The sequence below is a fragment of the Haplochromis burtoni genome, unplaced genomic scaffold (genome assembly GCF_018398535.1).
Source record: "Haplochromis burtoni strain Fernald_Lab_line unplaced genomic scaffold, NCSU_Asbu1 Contig_49, whole genome shotgun sequence".
Lineage (NCBI taxonomy): Eukaryota > Metazoa > Chordata > Actinopteri > Cichliformes > Cichlidae > Haplochromis > Haplochromis burtoni.
The window spans coordinates 1,281,548-1,299,103 of NW_024582410.1; the positions used below are offsets into that span (position 1 = coordinate 1,281,548).

The following is a 17,556-nucleotide window of genomic DNA, read 5'->3' on the forward strand; positions in this document are numbered from 1 at the left end:
GCCACAGGGGAAGTGAAACTAAACACAATGAACATGGGACACCAGGCCTCTTCAAAATAAAACAGGAAACATCATGAGACACAGACATGACAACACGAGCTTGACAACATAAGACACGCAGACGTGAAACACATGAAGGTCAAGGGAGACTTAAACACAGGGGTGAAGACGCAAGAGGAATCTAATAAACAACGAACTATAACAGAGCAACATAGGCAAAATAGAAATGAACTCAGATAAGCTAATGAACTTCAATATAAACCATAAACATCAAAATTAGTGCCGGCAGCATTAAGCTTGTTAAAATGACGCAGCAAATCTCTGTTAGCGAGTTAACGTGGATCACCCTGTGCTGGGGCTGCACAGCGTGGTTAGCTCGTTTAGCTCGTTAATGCGTTAGCGCCATCCAGCGTTAACGTCATTTTAGCGAGATTAACGCTGACAGCACAAAAATATATTAAAACTCAAAACGCTGGGTCAAATGAGCCAGGATCGACAGTTTTTGTGTGATTTTGTGAAATATAAATGTAAAATCAAAATTAGGCAAGAAATGATACTCTTGACCTTGGATGATTAAAGTCATGAAGCTAATTTTGTAAATGTAACATGTTGAATCCCATAAAGGCGAGCATGTAGTGACAGAGGGGCGGGGAAGTCCCCTTTTAACTGAAAGAAACCTCTAGGATATATATGCTAAGAGAGAGTGGCCATCTGCCACAGTAATTTGTGGTGAGGGGAAAGAGAAGAGAGGAAAAGAAGAAGAAGACAAAACCAACAAACATGACATAGCACAAACTACTGGATAGAGAAAATACAAAGTTAGTGACAGACACTCTACAGCAGCATAACTAAGAGATATCAAAGAAAGTGTAAAGCATAATCTTAAAAGCTGTGAAGGTTTCCGCCTACCAAGAAAAAAAAGAGAGCTGGTTTCTTATATAAAAGAAAAATTCAACTTTTGAAAACTCTGGGAACAAAAAGTAACCCTGCACTCTAAGCATCAACAGGGTACTATCAGATCTTTAAGGTTTGGTGGCGTCTGATCATTCACGATTTTATGTGTTTGGAGAAGCATTTTAAATTCAGCTCTTGATCTTACAGGAAGTCAGTGAATGACACCAAGGAGTATGGGAGAAACATGATCTATTTCTACTCTCTGTTAGTACTCTGGTGCACCATTTTGGAAGCTTTTCAGCTTTTTACTTATTCACAAGGTGGCGCCACAGCAGATATCTCTCGACGCTCTTTCTGTGTCTCCTCCCAGAGTTGAACTGTAGACCTTTGGCTTGTTGGGCAAATATGTAAACCACTGCATTATGGAGTCACTCTTACAGGACACGCCAAGCACAGGTAAATGGGAAGGCACTTCTAAAGACTAGTTTCACGTGTAGCTTTCTTGGTTTGGTACCAGCTGGCTCACGTTCATATGCGGGCTTTAGAGACTTTGCGGAACATGGGGCATTTACTGGACCAGTTTACTATCTTTATGGTGGATCTCCTCCTTTAGCACTGTTATAAAAAGCCCTTTAGGTAAATACAAAGCAAAGCTATTTTTGCTTGGCACTACAGCCACCTCTATACAGCAGATTTGCATGGTGATATTTAGTTATGTTGATAGAAAACAAATGTTAGATGAAGAGGATTTGCTTACTTAGGCTAGGACATCACTGTCTGAGCTGCAAAGGTTTCATCACGTTTACATGGCCGCTTCTTTTCTACTTCAGAGTTTTATATGTTTATATGTTTTATAAACATATAAAACTCTGAAGTAGTTTTATATATAAAACTACTTCATATCTGAAGTAGTTTTATCAGTCAAATCTGATGGTTTTATATGGTTTACAAGTCTGCTCTGAAGTTGAGCTGGATGCACCAATCAAATTCTTGTTCAAGACTGAGTGATCCATTATTGAAATTAATGATGGGTGCATACAGAAACCAGGGATGGGAGAGTTGGAGGTAATTAAAAGTAACCACATGGCTGCAGAAAAGGGAATATATGAGAACAATAAAGAGGTTATTACATTAAATGAGTGAACAATGGTATCCATAAGACCTGTAAGCTAGTTTTAGCCCATAAAGCTCACAGTGCTTTCTGGTCTACCTACCACACCGATAAAGCCCTGAGATAACAGACCCATTTCTGACAAAAAGTTTCTCTTAAAGGCCACGTATGACTGTCGTCACTCTGAGGGCTCTGAAATTGCCACTTGACAGTGACACAATGTTCCAGTTGAAACCCCCCCTTCCCCCGGTCCCCCTCGTTGCCCGAGACCCTCCCACCCCCGTCGCCAGCCACGTAGAAACATCAGGAGCTATTTATAACATCTTCACCCCCTCATATGAAGGAATATCTCTCTGTTTTTCTCCTCTCTCCTCTCTCGCTTCCTCGCTCACTGTTGCCATGGCGCTGTGAATCAATGACATCACAAGTGTGTGCATGCTTGCGCGTGTGTTTGTGCGCGGAGATGAAAGCTGGAATCTGCAAACTGAATGAACACAGCTAGCGAATATCAGGTGACGAGCAGAAGCACAGACAGCAGGCATCCAGCTGGAGCGTGCACACAAACACACACACACCAAGCTCATACGGCCCTTCACCCACCCACTCGCCAACCCACACACGCACAACCAACCAATCTGTCACGCACCCTGTGACACACAGTCAAACAAATGGACAAGAAAAACTAATTGGGTTAATGATGATAACTGCTCATGCTTTTCAAAATGAATGCACTGTTATGTTAGCTATATGCAACTTCAAATAGAAGTCAGTCTGCTCTCTTAATAAAGTTTTACCAGCTTGTAACAGGATATGCATTTTGCTGTAAAGTTGGGCATTTTACTACGTTGTTAACTTAATTACTTCGAAGCCAGCCTCTGCTGATCCCAAATTCCAGTTTATGTGATTACCTGTTTAAATTATTCCATTGTAATTGTTTTTTAGATTTATGTATGCTTATGCATGTTTTTAAATAGTGCATAGCATCATGATCATTTTATTAGGGACGACTACTCAATTGCTTGTTAAGTCAAATATCTAATCAGGTAAAATCAGCACAAATAAACAAACAAACAAACAAAAACATTTGCTTTTACGCGTGTAGACATGCCTGAGATTAAACTGAGCATCAGGAATGAAGGTGACTTAATGTTGCCTGATCCTGAAGTCAGAATTTAGTGTAAACAACATAAAATCATGGATTCACCCTCCCTTGTATTAACTAGCCAGATTGGTGGTGGTAGTGTAATGTTGAGGGGGTTGATTTCTTGGCACACTTTTGGCATTACCGTAGTTTGCCCTGCTTGTAGCAGGTTAACTCTCTATGTCACAAAGCTCAAGTGCTTTCTACCTGGTTTCTTGAAAATGACAGTGAGTTCACTGTGGTGAAATGCCCTCCACAGTTACCAGAACTCAACATAGTAGAGCACCTTTGGGATGGTGGAACAGCAGATTTGTATCATAGATATGCAGGTGATGAATCTGTAGGATCATTGTGATGATGTTTACAGCACCTTGTTGAATGAAGATTTAAGGCCGGTTTAAATGTGATAGGGTGGGGGCAGTTAACTGAGTACAAGGTGCACCCAGTAAAGTGTCCAGTTAGTATATGTGTTATTGTATTTGAAATACTCTCATGTCTGGGATGTGATAATACAGTGGGTAAAATAAGTATTGAACATGTAAATATATTTCTAAACGGGCAGTTTAATTAAATTCTCACTAAATGTAGGTAACGATCCACCCAAACCACATATGCAAAGGCCATAGACGTCCATAAATGATGGTTTGTATAATAAAGAGAAATGGCATAAGAAAAAAAATATTGAATACGGTTACTGATGTACCAAATACATCTAACACAATACAAAAGCCTTTGTTGGTGATGAAAGCTTTAAGGTGCCTCGTGTATGGAGAAACTTGCTCTGGTGTGATTTTGGCCCATTCTTCAAGTCTTAAAGGTTCAGTGGGCCCCTTCTATGAACTCTGAGTTTTAGATCTTTTCATACATTTTTGTTGGATTCAGATCAGGTGATTGCCTGGGCCATTCTAGCAGATTTCTTTTCTTTCTCAGAAACCAACTGAGAGTTTCCTTGACTGTTTGTTTGAAATCATTGTCTTGCTTAAACATCCGCCCTCACTTCATCTTCATGATCCTGGTAAACGTCAGCTGATTTTTATCAAGAATGCATTGGTACATTTTTCCATTCGTACTTCCTTCAATTATGTGAATTATGCTGAAAAACAGCCCAACACCATGATGTTCACACCTCCAAACTTAACTTTTGGTATGGTGTGATATGCAGTGCCTTTTGACCTCCAAACGTAGTGTGCATTATGGCATCCAAAGAGTTTAGTTTTGATCTAATTTGACCAAACTATATCCTCCCTATTTCACAGGCTTGTCTAAATGTTGTTCAGCAAACTTTAAACATGCTTGAACGTGGTTTTTCTTTAGCAATGGAGTCAAGCATTGCATGGTTGAGTGCACTACTTACTGTTGTTTTTTTTTTTTTTTAAATGGCATCTCATTTCATTGTTATGCAGACAACTCACAGATTTACCTGCCACTGAAATGTTAATCTGAGTTCTCTGAAGGTTTTACTAGATTGTTTGGAGGATGTTAAGGCATGGATGGCCTTAAACATTCTTTAATTTAGATGAACAGATCTTGCAGGGAGCCCTTGCTTGTGGCTGGTTAACGGGAAAATTATTTTCTTTCCACTTCCAGATTAGTTACACTGCTAACTAGACTCTTTAGTAGTTTAGAAATTCTTCTGTAAAAAATGCCATCAGTATTTTTTGCAACAATAAAGCTGTGATGGTCTTGAGAGTGAGTACTGGATTTACCTATCATGAGATATTTCACATGTGACACCTTGGTAATGAGACACCTTTTTATAGGCTATCAGTTGGGACTGAACCAGGTTTCAGCCAGTGTGCTGACTTTCTTTCTTCAAGTGTTCAATACTTTTTCCCCGTGTCATTTTCTCTTTAGCACACATAACTTTATTAATAGACATCTATGGTTTGATTTCTTTGCATGTGAGGATTGGATGGGTTGCTACTAACGTCTGGTGAGAATTTCATGCCATTGCCTTTAGAAATATACAGTGGCTTGCAAAAGTATTCGCCCCCCTTGAACTTTTCCACATTTTGTCACATTACAGCCACAAACATGAATCAATTTTATTGGAATTCCACGTGAAAGACCAACACAAAGTGGTGTACACGTGAGAAGTGGAACCAAAATCATACATGATTCCAAACATTTTTTACAAATAAATAACTGAAAAGTGGGGTGTGCGTAATTATTCAGCCCCCTGAGTCAATACTTTGTAGAACCACCTTTTGCTGCAATTACAGCTGCCAGTCTTTTAGGGTATGTCTCTACCAGCTTTGCACATCTAGAGACTGAAATTCTTGCCCATTCTTCTTTGCAAAACAGCTCCAGCTCAGTCAGATTAGATGGACGGTGTTTGTGAACAGCATTTGTCAGATCTTGCCACAGATTCGCGATTGGATTTAGACACCAGACAGGTCAGGGATAAAGTTATTGAGAAATTTAAAGCAGGCTTAGGCTACAAAAAGATTTCCCAAGCCTTGAACATCCCACGGAGCACTGTCCAAGCGATCATTCAGAAATGGAAGGAGTATGGCACAACTGTAAACCTACCAAGACAAGGCCGTCCACCTAAACTCACAGGCCGAACAAGGAGAGCGCTGATCAGAAATGCAGCCAAGAGGCCCATGGTGACTCTGGACGAGCTGCAGAGATCTACAGCTCAGGTGGTGGAATCTGTCCATAGGACAACTATTAGTCGTGCACTGCACAAAGTTGGCCTTTATGGAAGAGCGGCAAGAAGAAAGCCATTGTTAATAGAAAATCATAAGAAGTCCCGTTTGCAGTTTGCCACAAGCCATGTGGGGGGCACGGCAAACATGTGGAAGAAGGTGCTCTGGTCAGATGAGACCAAAATGGAACTTTTTGGCCAAAATGCAAAATGCTATGTGTGGCAGAAAACCAACACTGCACATCACTCTGAACACACCATCCCCACTGTCAAATATGGTGGTGGCAGCATCATGCTCTGGGGGTGCTTCTCTTCAGCAGGGACAGGGAAGCTGGTCAGAGTTGATGGGAAGATGGATGGAGCCAAATACAGGGCAGTCTTGGAAGAAAACCTCTTGGAGTCTGCAAAAGACTTGAGACTGGGGCGGAGGTTCACCTTCCAGCAGGACAATGACCCTAAGAACTCCAGAGGATGTGGAAGGTGAAGGTAACACTGGTCCCAGTTGTAATGTATCTTGTTTTTGTTTTTTCAACTATCCAAGCTTGCGTAGGAAAATATGTTAATTTTAGTGAACTCACCTTATAAATCCCCAACCAGCCCACTGTAAACAGGTGGGCCTATTCTCTGCTACTGAGAGGTCACTTAAGAGCACAAGGCTAAAGCAGCAGAAAATAGAAATCGCTTGAAAGATAAAAGAGTTATGCGATAAAAGACTCGACCACAAACAAGCGAGACATCTGCTGTATTGTGGAAACTCCAGTGTGTAAAAGAATGTGTCCAGACTGAGACTGAGTGTGTGTCCAGTTTGGCATTACACACTGTCCATGACATGGCTGCAGAGCAGATAAGCTTGTCTTATCTTTGTTGCCAACTCCTACCCCCAGACAAAGTGACCGGGAGGAGAGCAGACAGCAGTGGAACAACTCTGAAATAATGCCTCTATTGTTCAGTCTATTTACACCCCCCTCCTCTCCCTCACACACACTTCAAACATTCCCCACCCTCTGTTTATTGCTGCGAAAAAAAACTCAACAGTGTTGCTTTCTTTTTGCTTCATCATGGCTGCCCTCTTGTTCACTCCGGCTTCTTCACCGTCTCATCTTTGAAAGGTGCTATAAATACAGCATATGCACCCGCACCCACGTAAACACACTCTAACTCCTCCAACTGGCAGCACCCATGGGAGCCACCCTACCACAAACACAAAGCCTAGCCTCACACTGTTTTGTTTCATTTATCTCTCTCAGACTTGTTCCACCTTTCTGCCAACTTCCAATAGAAGTTTAAACATCGGGATGCCACACTGCAGCTAAAGAGCGAGACAGCACACACGCAAATCAGCAGTGTTTATCAGTGTGCAAACAAACCACACATGCAAAATATTTGGGGCACCCAGATCTCTTAAAATGCATATTTGAAAAGGGAATCCCTTACTTCAAGAGAAGCAAAGGGATGTTTGAAGCACTGCACTGTTTTTTAAAAACTCTTGCGAAGCCAGACTGTTCAACTTGCACATCTTACACATACTGGATTCATTACTGTAGCACTGACACACCTCATTGCTCAGTTCATTAGGTTTTAGGTCTGCTGCTACAGCCTTATGGCCATTAGCATGTTGTTTGTAACAGTGATAGGTTCTTAGTTCATTTTATTTTGTTTTATTAAAGATGCATTTTTTTTAGCCTTCATTGCAAAATGACAATAGAGTGAAAACAGGACAAAAGATTATGGGATGACAAAGTGGGGCAGGATTTGAACCTGGTCCTTTGCATTAAACATATGGGTCACTTGCTCTATCCAGTAAGCTAAGCTAGCTTAAGACACATTCATGTGACGAACATAAAACTATGACATAATCAAAACTACAAGAAACTTAATGCTAATACCAATACCTATTTTGAGTACTATTTAGAAACACTTGGGGCTAACTAAAAGCATATAACCTGTAGGACATAGTTTTTAAACATGGCCTACCAGCCAAGAACCATTTATCTTTAATCTTTAGCAGCTGATGAGTCAGTTCTGTTGCATAAGTGCCCTGCCCTTAGATATTTTCTCTCATGGAGAGATTAAGAAAGACCACTGTGGTCCCTTATAAAACCCCAGCACACACGGTTCACCTCCCTTTGCCCTTGGCCATGCTGAGGATCGTTGAATATGATCTGAGCCCTGCAGCAACATCGGAAAAGACAAAGATGGACGTTCCATAAATGCTGGCAACTTTGGACTTCCATGTGGCCTATTTCCTCCTGCCTGAGTCACCAGGCTGTGGCAGGCTGTGGCCCCATCTGCCTCATGCCACTCCAAAAGAGTGCAATTTACAGCAGCAATTCATGAAACCCATTGCTAGCGATAGAGACAGAGGCAGCATGTACAAGTCAAGGCGACTGGACAACAAACAAACAAAAAAAACACAGTAGCTATTGGACATAACTCAAGTTATGTTAAATCTGCTGCCGTTAAGTTTTCTGCTTAGAGGCCCTCTGGCTTCTTCTTTAGTTGATAATTCTTCAAAAGGAGATGAGTGGTGTATATTATGGGATTAGGAGATCAGGGTGCCTGGTTACTACCTCCTTCTATATCAGCAAACCTTCCTAACCTGAAAGCCAAGGGGTCACATTTAACAGAACATTAAGGCAATTTTGTAAATTACAGTCATCTTAAATTATACTTAGAAACAAGCATTATCCAGGGTATGGTCATTGACTAACTACTGAAGTCCTTAGCTAGTGAACGGTTTCACAGTCAAATCTACCATAGCCACTGTGGTTTGCTGACTATAAATTTAAAGCCTCAAGTTTTGGTCAGTGCCATCTTCGTCTTTTAAATGTCTTGACAAAGAGCTGGATCTGACTGGGAAACCAAGATCACTTCCTGCTAACACAGTAGAGACTTGTCAGTCATGTAATTCAGCCATTCAGATCATAAATACATAAGTAGCCATACTTATGTTTGTATTCAGAAGAGTCATTCCAAAGAACTTTGACGGTTTAAGGCCTCACATTTTAGACCTAGAAGCTACCTTCATGTTTAATACACAGTCTATGCTTCACAGCCTGCCATGGTGGCTAAAAAAAAAGCCATAATGCAAATTAGATACAAATTAGGCAAGAGAAAATTGCATACAGCCACGAATGTGTCGAGACAGTCCTACAGCTGCTTTACATTCCAGTCAACACCAAAGTCAATAGGCAAATGAGATCAAAGTGAGCATGTATATAATAGCAAATACACACCAACCTGTTTCACGTAGTAACATCTGGGCATGATCAATTTTTATTCAAAGAAGCCTTACCTTTAGATTCTACTGCAGTAGCGCAGCATTCAATGCCAAAGAGCAAAACAAATGTGCTAGACGGAGGCTGTTTGTATCAGGCATTATAAGGAAAGCACAGAATATATATGTGCACATAGTTTGTGTCCCGAGCTTACCATTCATAAAAATTCCAACTGCCAGTCAGACTACAGAAATAGTGAAGTATCAAGAATGAATGCCTGAGCAAATACTGAGAAAATCATCTACGGTAAGCAAGGAGTTGCTGCAATTTAGATACATACAAAAGCACTTTTACATATAAGGTTTATCTGGTCAGAAAACACAAAAAAAATCATTTTAGGTTTTTGTCCTTGAGTGTGATGTCTAAGGTTGGGGTCAGAAGATTGCATACAGTGATCGTGGGCATGACTGTTTTGGTATTTATTTTTTGAAACAATTTCTTTGAACTCTTTATCTTTTAATAAGTGGTGCTGGTGGTTCTACAGTGTTATATAACTTCACAAGACAAAGGCCTATAATTTTCTCATAAATGATCATAATTGACTACAACTGGTGGATTCTCTTTTTCAGTATAAACAGGGTTTGTATGACAACTGATCAATACAATCAAGAAAGTTGAAGAAACGTCAGGTTCTTCCCACAAGGTGGAAGGTCTCTTAAAGCAGCGGTCCCCAACCTTTTTTGCGCCACGGACCGGTTTATGCCCAACAATATTTTCACGGACCGGCCTTTAAGGTGTCGCGGAAAAATACAACAAAATAAAACTAGTACCAGTACCGAAAAAAAGATCATAACACACGTGAAAAGACCCAGGAAGACCGAGTTAAAGATAAAAACGATAACAAAATAACGCTGAAAACCGATAAAAACCCTGAAAACCATACATTTCACACCTGAGCCTCAACTCTCGCGGCCCGGTACCAAACGACTCACGGACCGGTACTGGTCCGAGGCCCGGGGGTTGGGGACCGCTGTCTTAAAGCCATTTCTAAACAGCAAGTTCCAAGATGATCACTTCCAACAACTGCACAATAATATGAGTTATTTGGCTACAGACCACTTTTATTCCAGACCACTTTGCCAAGGTCTGAAATAAAACCCAAATGGTTCCCCTAAGATTAGAAGAAATTAGGATGTTCAGGAGTAACCCAGGAACCACCAAGGTTCAAACCTGCAATTCATTCCTGGAACACCAGGAATGCATCACTGTTCACAATAAAGTTTTCGATCTTTATGGACTGAGTTTGCTGACTAAGGAAGAAGTCCCTGTTCCAAAACCGACACCCTAAAGCTTCAATGAAATTTGCCGCTGCACATATGGGTCAAGCCAAATGCCTTCAGGAGTAAACCTGAGGCTTTCAAACCCAAGTACCACCTGTCAAGCATGGTGGTGGTAGTATCATCCCAAACACAGATCCAAACTCTTTTTGGAATGGGAAGCATCTGAAATGACCTTCCTGAAGACCCAACAACCCTACTGAAAGAAAGGTCTGTGGCAAGAAACAAGTCATTTAAATTAACTCCACCAATACTGCCAAGAGTGGTCAACATCCGGCCAAGCGTGTGGTTGAGTTGCAAATTGCTAAGGGACTAAATTTGAGCCTATATGTATACATTTCTGACTGTTTTTTTTTACAGTAATTAAAGATGTATGCTGTTTGATCATGTTAAAAGCCCCAATTTACCATGACGTTCATGCCCATGAGTGTATGTAACCTTGGGTAGACTAGAAAAAAAAAAAAAAAGAAGATGTTTTTAAATCATTTTAGTAACCCTGTAAACTTTAGTCATCAGGGGAAAAAAAAAAGAAAAGCCCCCAGATGTCAAAGAAAGTCATTATATACGATACAGCAGCCACATTGTTTGTAAATGGTTTTTATTAGCAAAATAAGGGAGATGAGTCTACAAAGATTCTCCTTCCACGGAGAACATACACATACACTGACAGTTGTGGCAGTTTCTTTATATGAACAGATCCAGGATGACATTTTACATCACTCTCTTGCCAAAGTATTGCTGATCTATGATAACAGACCAGGCTTCCTTGACCATCACAGTTTCCAGGATCCTCAAGCAGTGTCTCTACTCTCAAAAATCATCATTAGGCAGGATCCAAGAACAGCGCCTGAATTTTAAAACATTTCAGACCTCATCCTCACCTTCATAATCTATTCTGAGATTTAGTTTCTCTTCTCAACACCAAATTCTCCATAGCCCCCCCCCAAAAAAAATACATTAAAATATACAGTAAAATGTGCCTACTCTGGTCTTAGTACTTAAAACACTTAAGCATATTATAAGCTCAGTGCCTCAGCTAACCATTTTTTGAATGGTTGGGAAGAATGGATATTTTACAGATAGTTTAAAAACCAGGACCCCATATTTGTGGGGTAAATGTAACAATATAGATCGCAGTATTGTACTGTGTGATTGGCTGACGAGGCCTTCCATTGTCAGGGTGGGTGGGAATTAGGGGACCGTGGAGGCTACATGTTGGTCACAATGGAGACCCATGTACCTTATAAACTAGAGGTAAATCCTCCTGAAAGCTCAGTGGTGTGCACACAGAAGATAGCAGAGACACTAACATATGAAAACAGTTTACCTCTTAATGACTAGAACAATTCAGCAGGCAAAAGAACAAGCATTTGTACTACGACCGCAGTAAAAGGCATGCGAAGGCACAAGTACCAACAAACTGGACTCAAAGGTTGCACCCCTTTTCTTCCCTTTTGGTTGCGGGGAAGGGAGAAAAGAAGCATTTCCATCAACAGTGAAGTTTCATTTTCCAGAGACAGTGGCAGAAGGAACAGCAAAAAAAAAAAAAATAAAAAAAAAAGAGAAAAAAAGATCTTTCTCAAAAACGGAAAAACAAAAAAGATGAAAAGAATTTTGCAGTGACGCCTTTACAATGATACAAACATCCTACACAAATGTAACGCTAGTTCCAAAGGTTCCAAGACGAAAAACATAAATAAAGCTGTTAAAAGTGGCATATAGTACAGCACTGGTCCGTGACTGATTTTCCCCCATTCTTCTCATCTTCCCCACTAAAGATGCACAATAAGCTGGCTCCACTGCCTGAGGACACAAGGGGAGAAATAAAGAAACATGAAAGACGAGTAGATGGAGGAGGGGTGGTGGTTTAAGGAGAGGCTTTGCAGACCTCGACCTTGCCGCTATCGTTTCACATGCATCTAAATTAAGCAGAAAATGAATTCAAGCCTTTGAAAATAAGACGGCACAAATTTGCACACATCATTGATTAAATGATGGATTATTTTCCTTCTTTATGCTCTGAATACTTATATTCTGGAAACAAAAATATACACACACACACACACACACACATATATATATTTATATAAAAGTAAGTTTTTAATCATCATGGAAAGATGTAGATATTCAAATAAGGCTCCAGTGGTTTACTCAACTCCCACTCCATCCTGGTGAGCACATAAGCAGTTGTATTCCTTATATGTGCCCTCATCCATGACACACGTGTGCGCCACATGTGAGGGCTTACTTACCAATAATAATAATAAAAAAAGGTTGTCATCTTCAGAAGAGTCCACAGTCTTTCAGGTTGTTCTTGATAATGACGTCAGTAACAGCGTCAAAGACAAACTGCACGTTCTTGGTATCTGTGGCGCAGGTGAAGTGGGTGTAAATCTCCTTGGTGTCCTTCCTCTTGTTCAGGTCCTCAAACTGACACTGGATGTAGGCAGCTGCTTCCTCGTACGTGTTGGAGCCTGAGAAAGACGAGGAGGTGGAAGTGAAGTAGCCCGGGAAGTTACCATGTAAGGAAGGGACAGGGAAAGCGTAATTTTTGTACGGCGCTAGGAAATGAATAGCATGGCTGGGCTTTATCCTGCTAAGTGTGCTTCCTTTGTACGAAAAAAAGAAGAAATAAATGGCTAAATTGTTATGCCAAATGCTGGTATGGCCCTACATCATGATCAGGACATCCCTAATGGCTATAATGCTTTGATAATCCACTAATTAGGATGCATTTGAATTATTGTGTATAAAAAGCAGAGATTGAAAAGAAAATTCGGCAGGTTTATGTAGACGAACATGCTGGGTTGAAGCAATAATTTGAGAAGGTTACTGGTGGTGGCCAACAAGTAGTCTGGCACATAGATGCTACACAAAAACAACATTTGGGGTAAGACTAATTACTGAGATTCAAAGATCGAGTGGTGGGCAGATTATCTCTTAGCTATAACTTTGTATTTAGCAGGAAAGTAAACAGTTTTAAAATCTGCCGTAAGACTTTGTTTTATAACAACACCAACTGAGGGTATCCTGAGCACAATATGAATCGATGAAAAAGGCTTTTTACTGCCAGACTCACCAGCGTATTCTGGGTAGCAGATGGTAAGAGGGCTCTTCTTGATTTTCTCTTCAAACAGGTCCTTCTTATTGAGGAAGAGGATAATGGAGGTGTCTGTGAACCACTTGTTGTTGCAGATGCTGTCAAACAGCTTCATGCTCTCGTGCATTCGGTTCTGAGGAGAAAAAGGAAAGTGACGATGGGTCTTTGTGCTTCGCTCAGTGATCCACGAAGATGTCACGAGCGGAACCGATCCTTCGCTTCTACTTCTATGACCATTGTGATTATAATACGCAAAGACAAAGTTCCTGCTGTGTGTGAACATAGAGTGCCTGCTATTATGTCATGTTCCATGAGTCACACAGCTGAACCACTCACCATCTCTTCATCCTCAGCCAGCACCAAGTCATAATCACTGAGAGCCACGCAGAAGATGATGGCCGTCACACCCTCAAAGCAGTGGATCCACTTCTTCCTCTCAGACCGCTGACCTCCTACATCAAACATTCTGGGTTGAAGACAGGAGTGGGATCGTGTGAGCATGTTCCTCAGCATGACAGCTTACATTAGAGATAGTGCTTGTGAAATCCAGAGGTTTACAAAACAAAATTACTACTATGGCGAGTAGTGATAAAAGTACAGAAAACAAATGACTTTGTGGTTATAAATGAAAGATGAACTTTAAAAACATTACTACGGAAAACACTGAGGCATACAACAAGTATAAACACAAAGAGAGATTGAGAATAACCAAGCCAGGCAACTCGTACTAGTTTCCTTTTCATGCAATATTACAGTGAATTACACATTCAACTTGCTAACTAAGCTAGCTTCATGAGACTAGTGTTATTTAACTCCACAGACATACCCTTATGGTAACATCTGGCTGACAAAACAAAAAAACAAAAAAACAAAAAGACAGCTAAAGCCAAAATGCCAAGCTTGAGCCAGATGTGATGGTGGCTACTTCCATCTTTCATATACAGGCTATCAGAAAAGCACTTTTCTGGTTTTACTTGAGAGGGCAATGTAGGTTCTGAATTGGGCTTACTTCAATTCGTGAACAGGACTATGATTTTCAATTAAGGCTCATCACAGATATCACTTTATATCTACAGTTTTTTCCACATTTTTAAGAAAATCAATCTGAGCATACATTACGTGAGACACCTTTGTGCACCGATGTACAAAAACACACAGCTGTAGTGCAATAAGAAATATCAAGGGAACCATTCAAGGCCTCATTTAGCTTCTGTAATAGCTCCTACTGGTGTATAAAACTGCACAAGTCCCATCTGGAAATACTTTAGTTTTAAAGATGGAACAGGAGGCGGGCTTTTGAAAGGAAATTAAACCATACTTGGTGTTCAGATTAAATTGGAAGCAAATTCAACCAGATGAGTACCTAAACTAAATAAATACTTTGTTCTTGAGAAAACCTGTAAACTCCCGCATTACATAAAGCAATATCTACTTTGGCTTTTGTAAGTGAAGTGTGCTTTTATGGAGCTAATTACAGCGATGTGACGCTGAATTGGCTAAAAACATTCCTGGTATCATGACATCACCAAACCTCCTGCGCTCACTTCCTGTCTGTGTACATTTAAAGAGGGTGACAACTGAGTCATCGCTGATGTGCGCAACACCTTCGCAGACTGTGTCACAACTTACAGCTGTGAATGCATAAAGGGAATTTCTTTTGGAGTGAATGAGTCAGTAACAGGAAGGAAAACTAATTAAGACATCTTGTAAAACACTCTGAGCCAGTTGTTACAACAAAATTCTCACTTGAAGTGCAGGTCCTTAAATGTGAAGTGCGTCTCAACAATGCCCGTGGTTTTCACTCGGGTCCTCAGGACATCCTGCTGAGTTGGGATGTAGGTGGCCTGGGATATCCTGTCCAAATCGTTCAAGTAGCTGAGAGAAGGACATAAAGAAAAGGACATGAGGAGGGGAGGGTTGGAGAAAATGGATCAAGGTCACCTGTCTCTGCTCCCAGTGCAGGGAGGTGAAAACCAGGTTAGATTCTATATTCTGGTCGTAAAACTATTCATTTTATGTACACATTTCAATACAACCCTGTTTTACACATTTGAATTCAGTTTTTCAGTAGAGACAAAACAATAACAAAAAAAAAAAAAAAAGAAAAGAAAAGAGGAAGCTAGTGACAGTATAGAGCATTTGCCTTCGTGCCATTGTGTCTAAATTTAACAGTGGTTTTGTGGTTAGAGCTGTTGCCTCACAGCAAACAGGACCTTGGTTTTAATCTAAGCCCTGCTCTTTTTCAGTGGGGAGTGTACATTGTTTTCGCTGGTTGCGGGGTTCCCTTCTATGTGCTTTGATCCCTCCTACAGTCCTAACAACTTGCAGCTGAATTGGAAACTCCCTACGTGTGAGTGCGATTGTCTCTGTGCCTTAGCCCTGTAATAAACCAGCCATCTGTCCAGGGTGCTGTCCCACATTTTGTCAAATAAAGTACCTGCTGGGATAGACTCATTACCTTGTATGGGAATAGCTGTGTACTGAAAATAGAAGGGTGGAATTCAATTTATTCTTTATCACTTCGAATAGGTTTTTGCTTTCTTGACAAAATTCTTGGACATCAGTGCAAACAAAAACAACATTCTCTGCCGACTGTAGTGCTGCAATACATGTATGAAGATAGAACATTTTGCAAACAGAGTAGAAATATTTTTAATCTTTTAAAATATGCAATACCGTTAAGTATATTAGACAAACTAAACACACTTTGGATGCATTACGTTTTAAGTTGATACCTCAAGGTTACTGGTGATAATTTAAAAGGAAGGAGGGGGGATTAGTAACCTGTAGTTGTAGAAGCAAAGTAATCTCAATTTCATGCAGACAAGCCTGCTGTTTGTCCTGCAGGATATTATGTGGAGTGAAAAAAAAATAATTCAGAAAAGCCCCTGGACAGCAGGATAAGCGGAACTAATTAGAAAATGGACAACTGCTGCAATATAACTGCTGATGTTTGCTCTATAGAAGCAAAACAAGGTAGATGGCTTTCCAACCCTGAAAAATAATAAAAGGAAAAAAAAAGCTGCCTTGTGATAGAATTTGTTGAAGTGCCAGGGGCAATATATGCTAGGTTCCAACTAGTAAAGACATGTTCAGCTACAGAAATGTATTTTTTTTTTTTTACTGAGTTTTTAAAATCTTTAAGCATGTGCTAAATGTTCCTGTGCTGAAGGAGAAGGTCAAAGATTAAATAGTCTTTGCAGCCATCGCTCTTCAGGCACGGTAGAGGAAAGTAAATATTGACAGATTAAAAGTCCAGACACATCAGCCATACAAGTAGCTCTCTGAGTATGGTTGAAGGTTGGGGCAGCGTGTGTCTGGCTTCTGTATTTACAGTGGAAACGCGCTCATTTTGGGCTCCTGGTCATCTGACGTGAAAGACTTTGTCATCGCCCGTCTTTTCTGCGGATGACTCACAGCTGTGGTGAACCCGGCGATTATTAACGTGGTTGCTTATGTGTTGGACTGCGTGACTCACTATGCTGCCGAGTCGTTGAGCTGATATTCGCGGGAGCGGCTGAAGCAGGCTTGAACACCTCCGTCCTTCCAGAGTCGCTTGATGACACCGGCCAGCTCAGCTGTCATGAAGCCTTCCTCTGCTGAGCCCGCCAGCACAAACAGTTGCCGCGCATCATCCTGAGAGAGGAGTCGGGGTGGTGTCAATATCATAAATCAGCCATCTCAGTCATTACACCACCATTGTGATTCACATGAGCTATCAAGCTAAAACACCAGTCACATTTTAAATACATCGCAGGGAAAGCTACAAATTAAAAGACCCAAATAAATGACCCTACTATTTTTATAATGTTATGTTGAAGGGCGTGTAAGCAGAGACTATTGTTCCTATTGACAGTGATCACTTAATGTAACTACCTGCTTGTTTCCCCAACACCACAAATTTACTTTGGGTTTCTACTCTAAACAGACCAAATTACAATCTTCTCTCGACTCACAGCTCTTGCTGGGTCACCGAAGTCGATCTTGAGGCGCCCCATGGCTCTGATGATGGCGATTATGGACTGGATAGTGTTGCTGTAGACCACAGCCTTGTACTGCTTGCATTCCTCTTCTGAGTAGCCTGCCTCATGGATGATCCTGTAGA

At 40.8% G+C, this 17,556-nt stretch overlaps 1 protein-coding gene across 1 annotated transcript in view; it reads right to left on the reverse strand.

Annotated features, from left to right (window-relative positions):
- Positions 1–10,932: 10,932 nt before the first annotated feature.
- The window catches only part of gnai1 (guanine nucleotide binding protein (G protein), alpha inhibiting activity polypeptide 1), a 15,112-nt gene continuing 8,488 nt past the window's right edge, over positions 10,933–17,556 (reverse strand). Inside the window, exons 3-9 of the mRNA XM_005923550.3 lie at positions 17,408–17,549; positions 16,930–17,087; positions 15,198–15,326; positions 13,788–13,917; positions 13,431–13,584; positions 12,604–12,825; positions 10,933–12,154 (exon numbers count right to left, since the gene is read on the reverse strand). Of these exons, the coding sequence (XP_005923612.1) occupies positions 12,635–12,825; positions 13,431–13,584; positions 13,788–13,917; positions 15,198–15,326; positions 16,930–17,087; positions 17,408–17,549 (904 nt within the window). The 3' untranslated portion in view covers positions 10,933–12,154; positions 12,604–12,634. The remainder of the gene's footprint in view (positions 12,155–12,603; positions 12,826–13,430; positions 13,585–13,787; positions 13,918–15,197; positions 15,327–16,929; positions 17,088–17,407; positions 17,550–17,556) is intronic.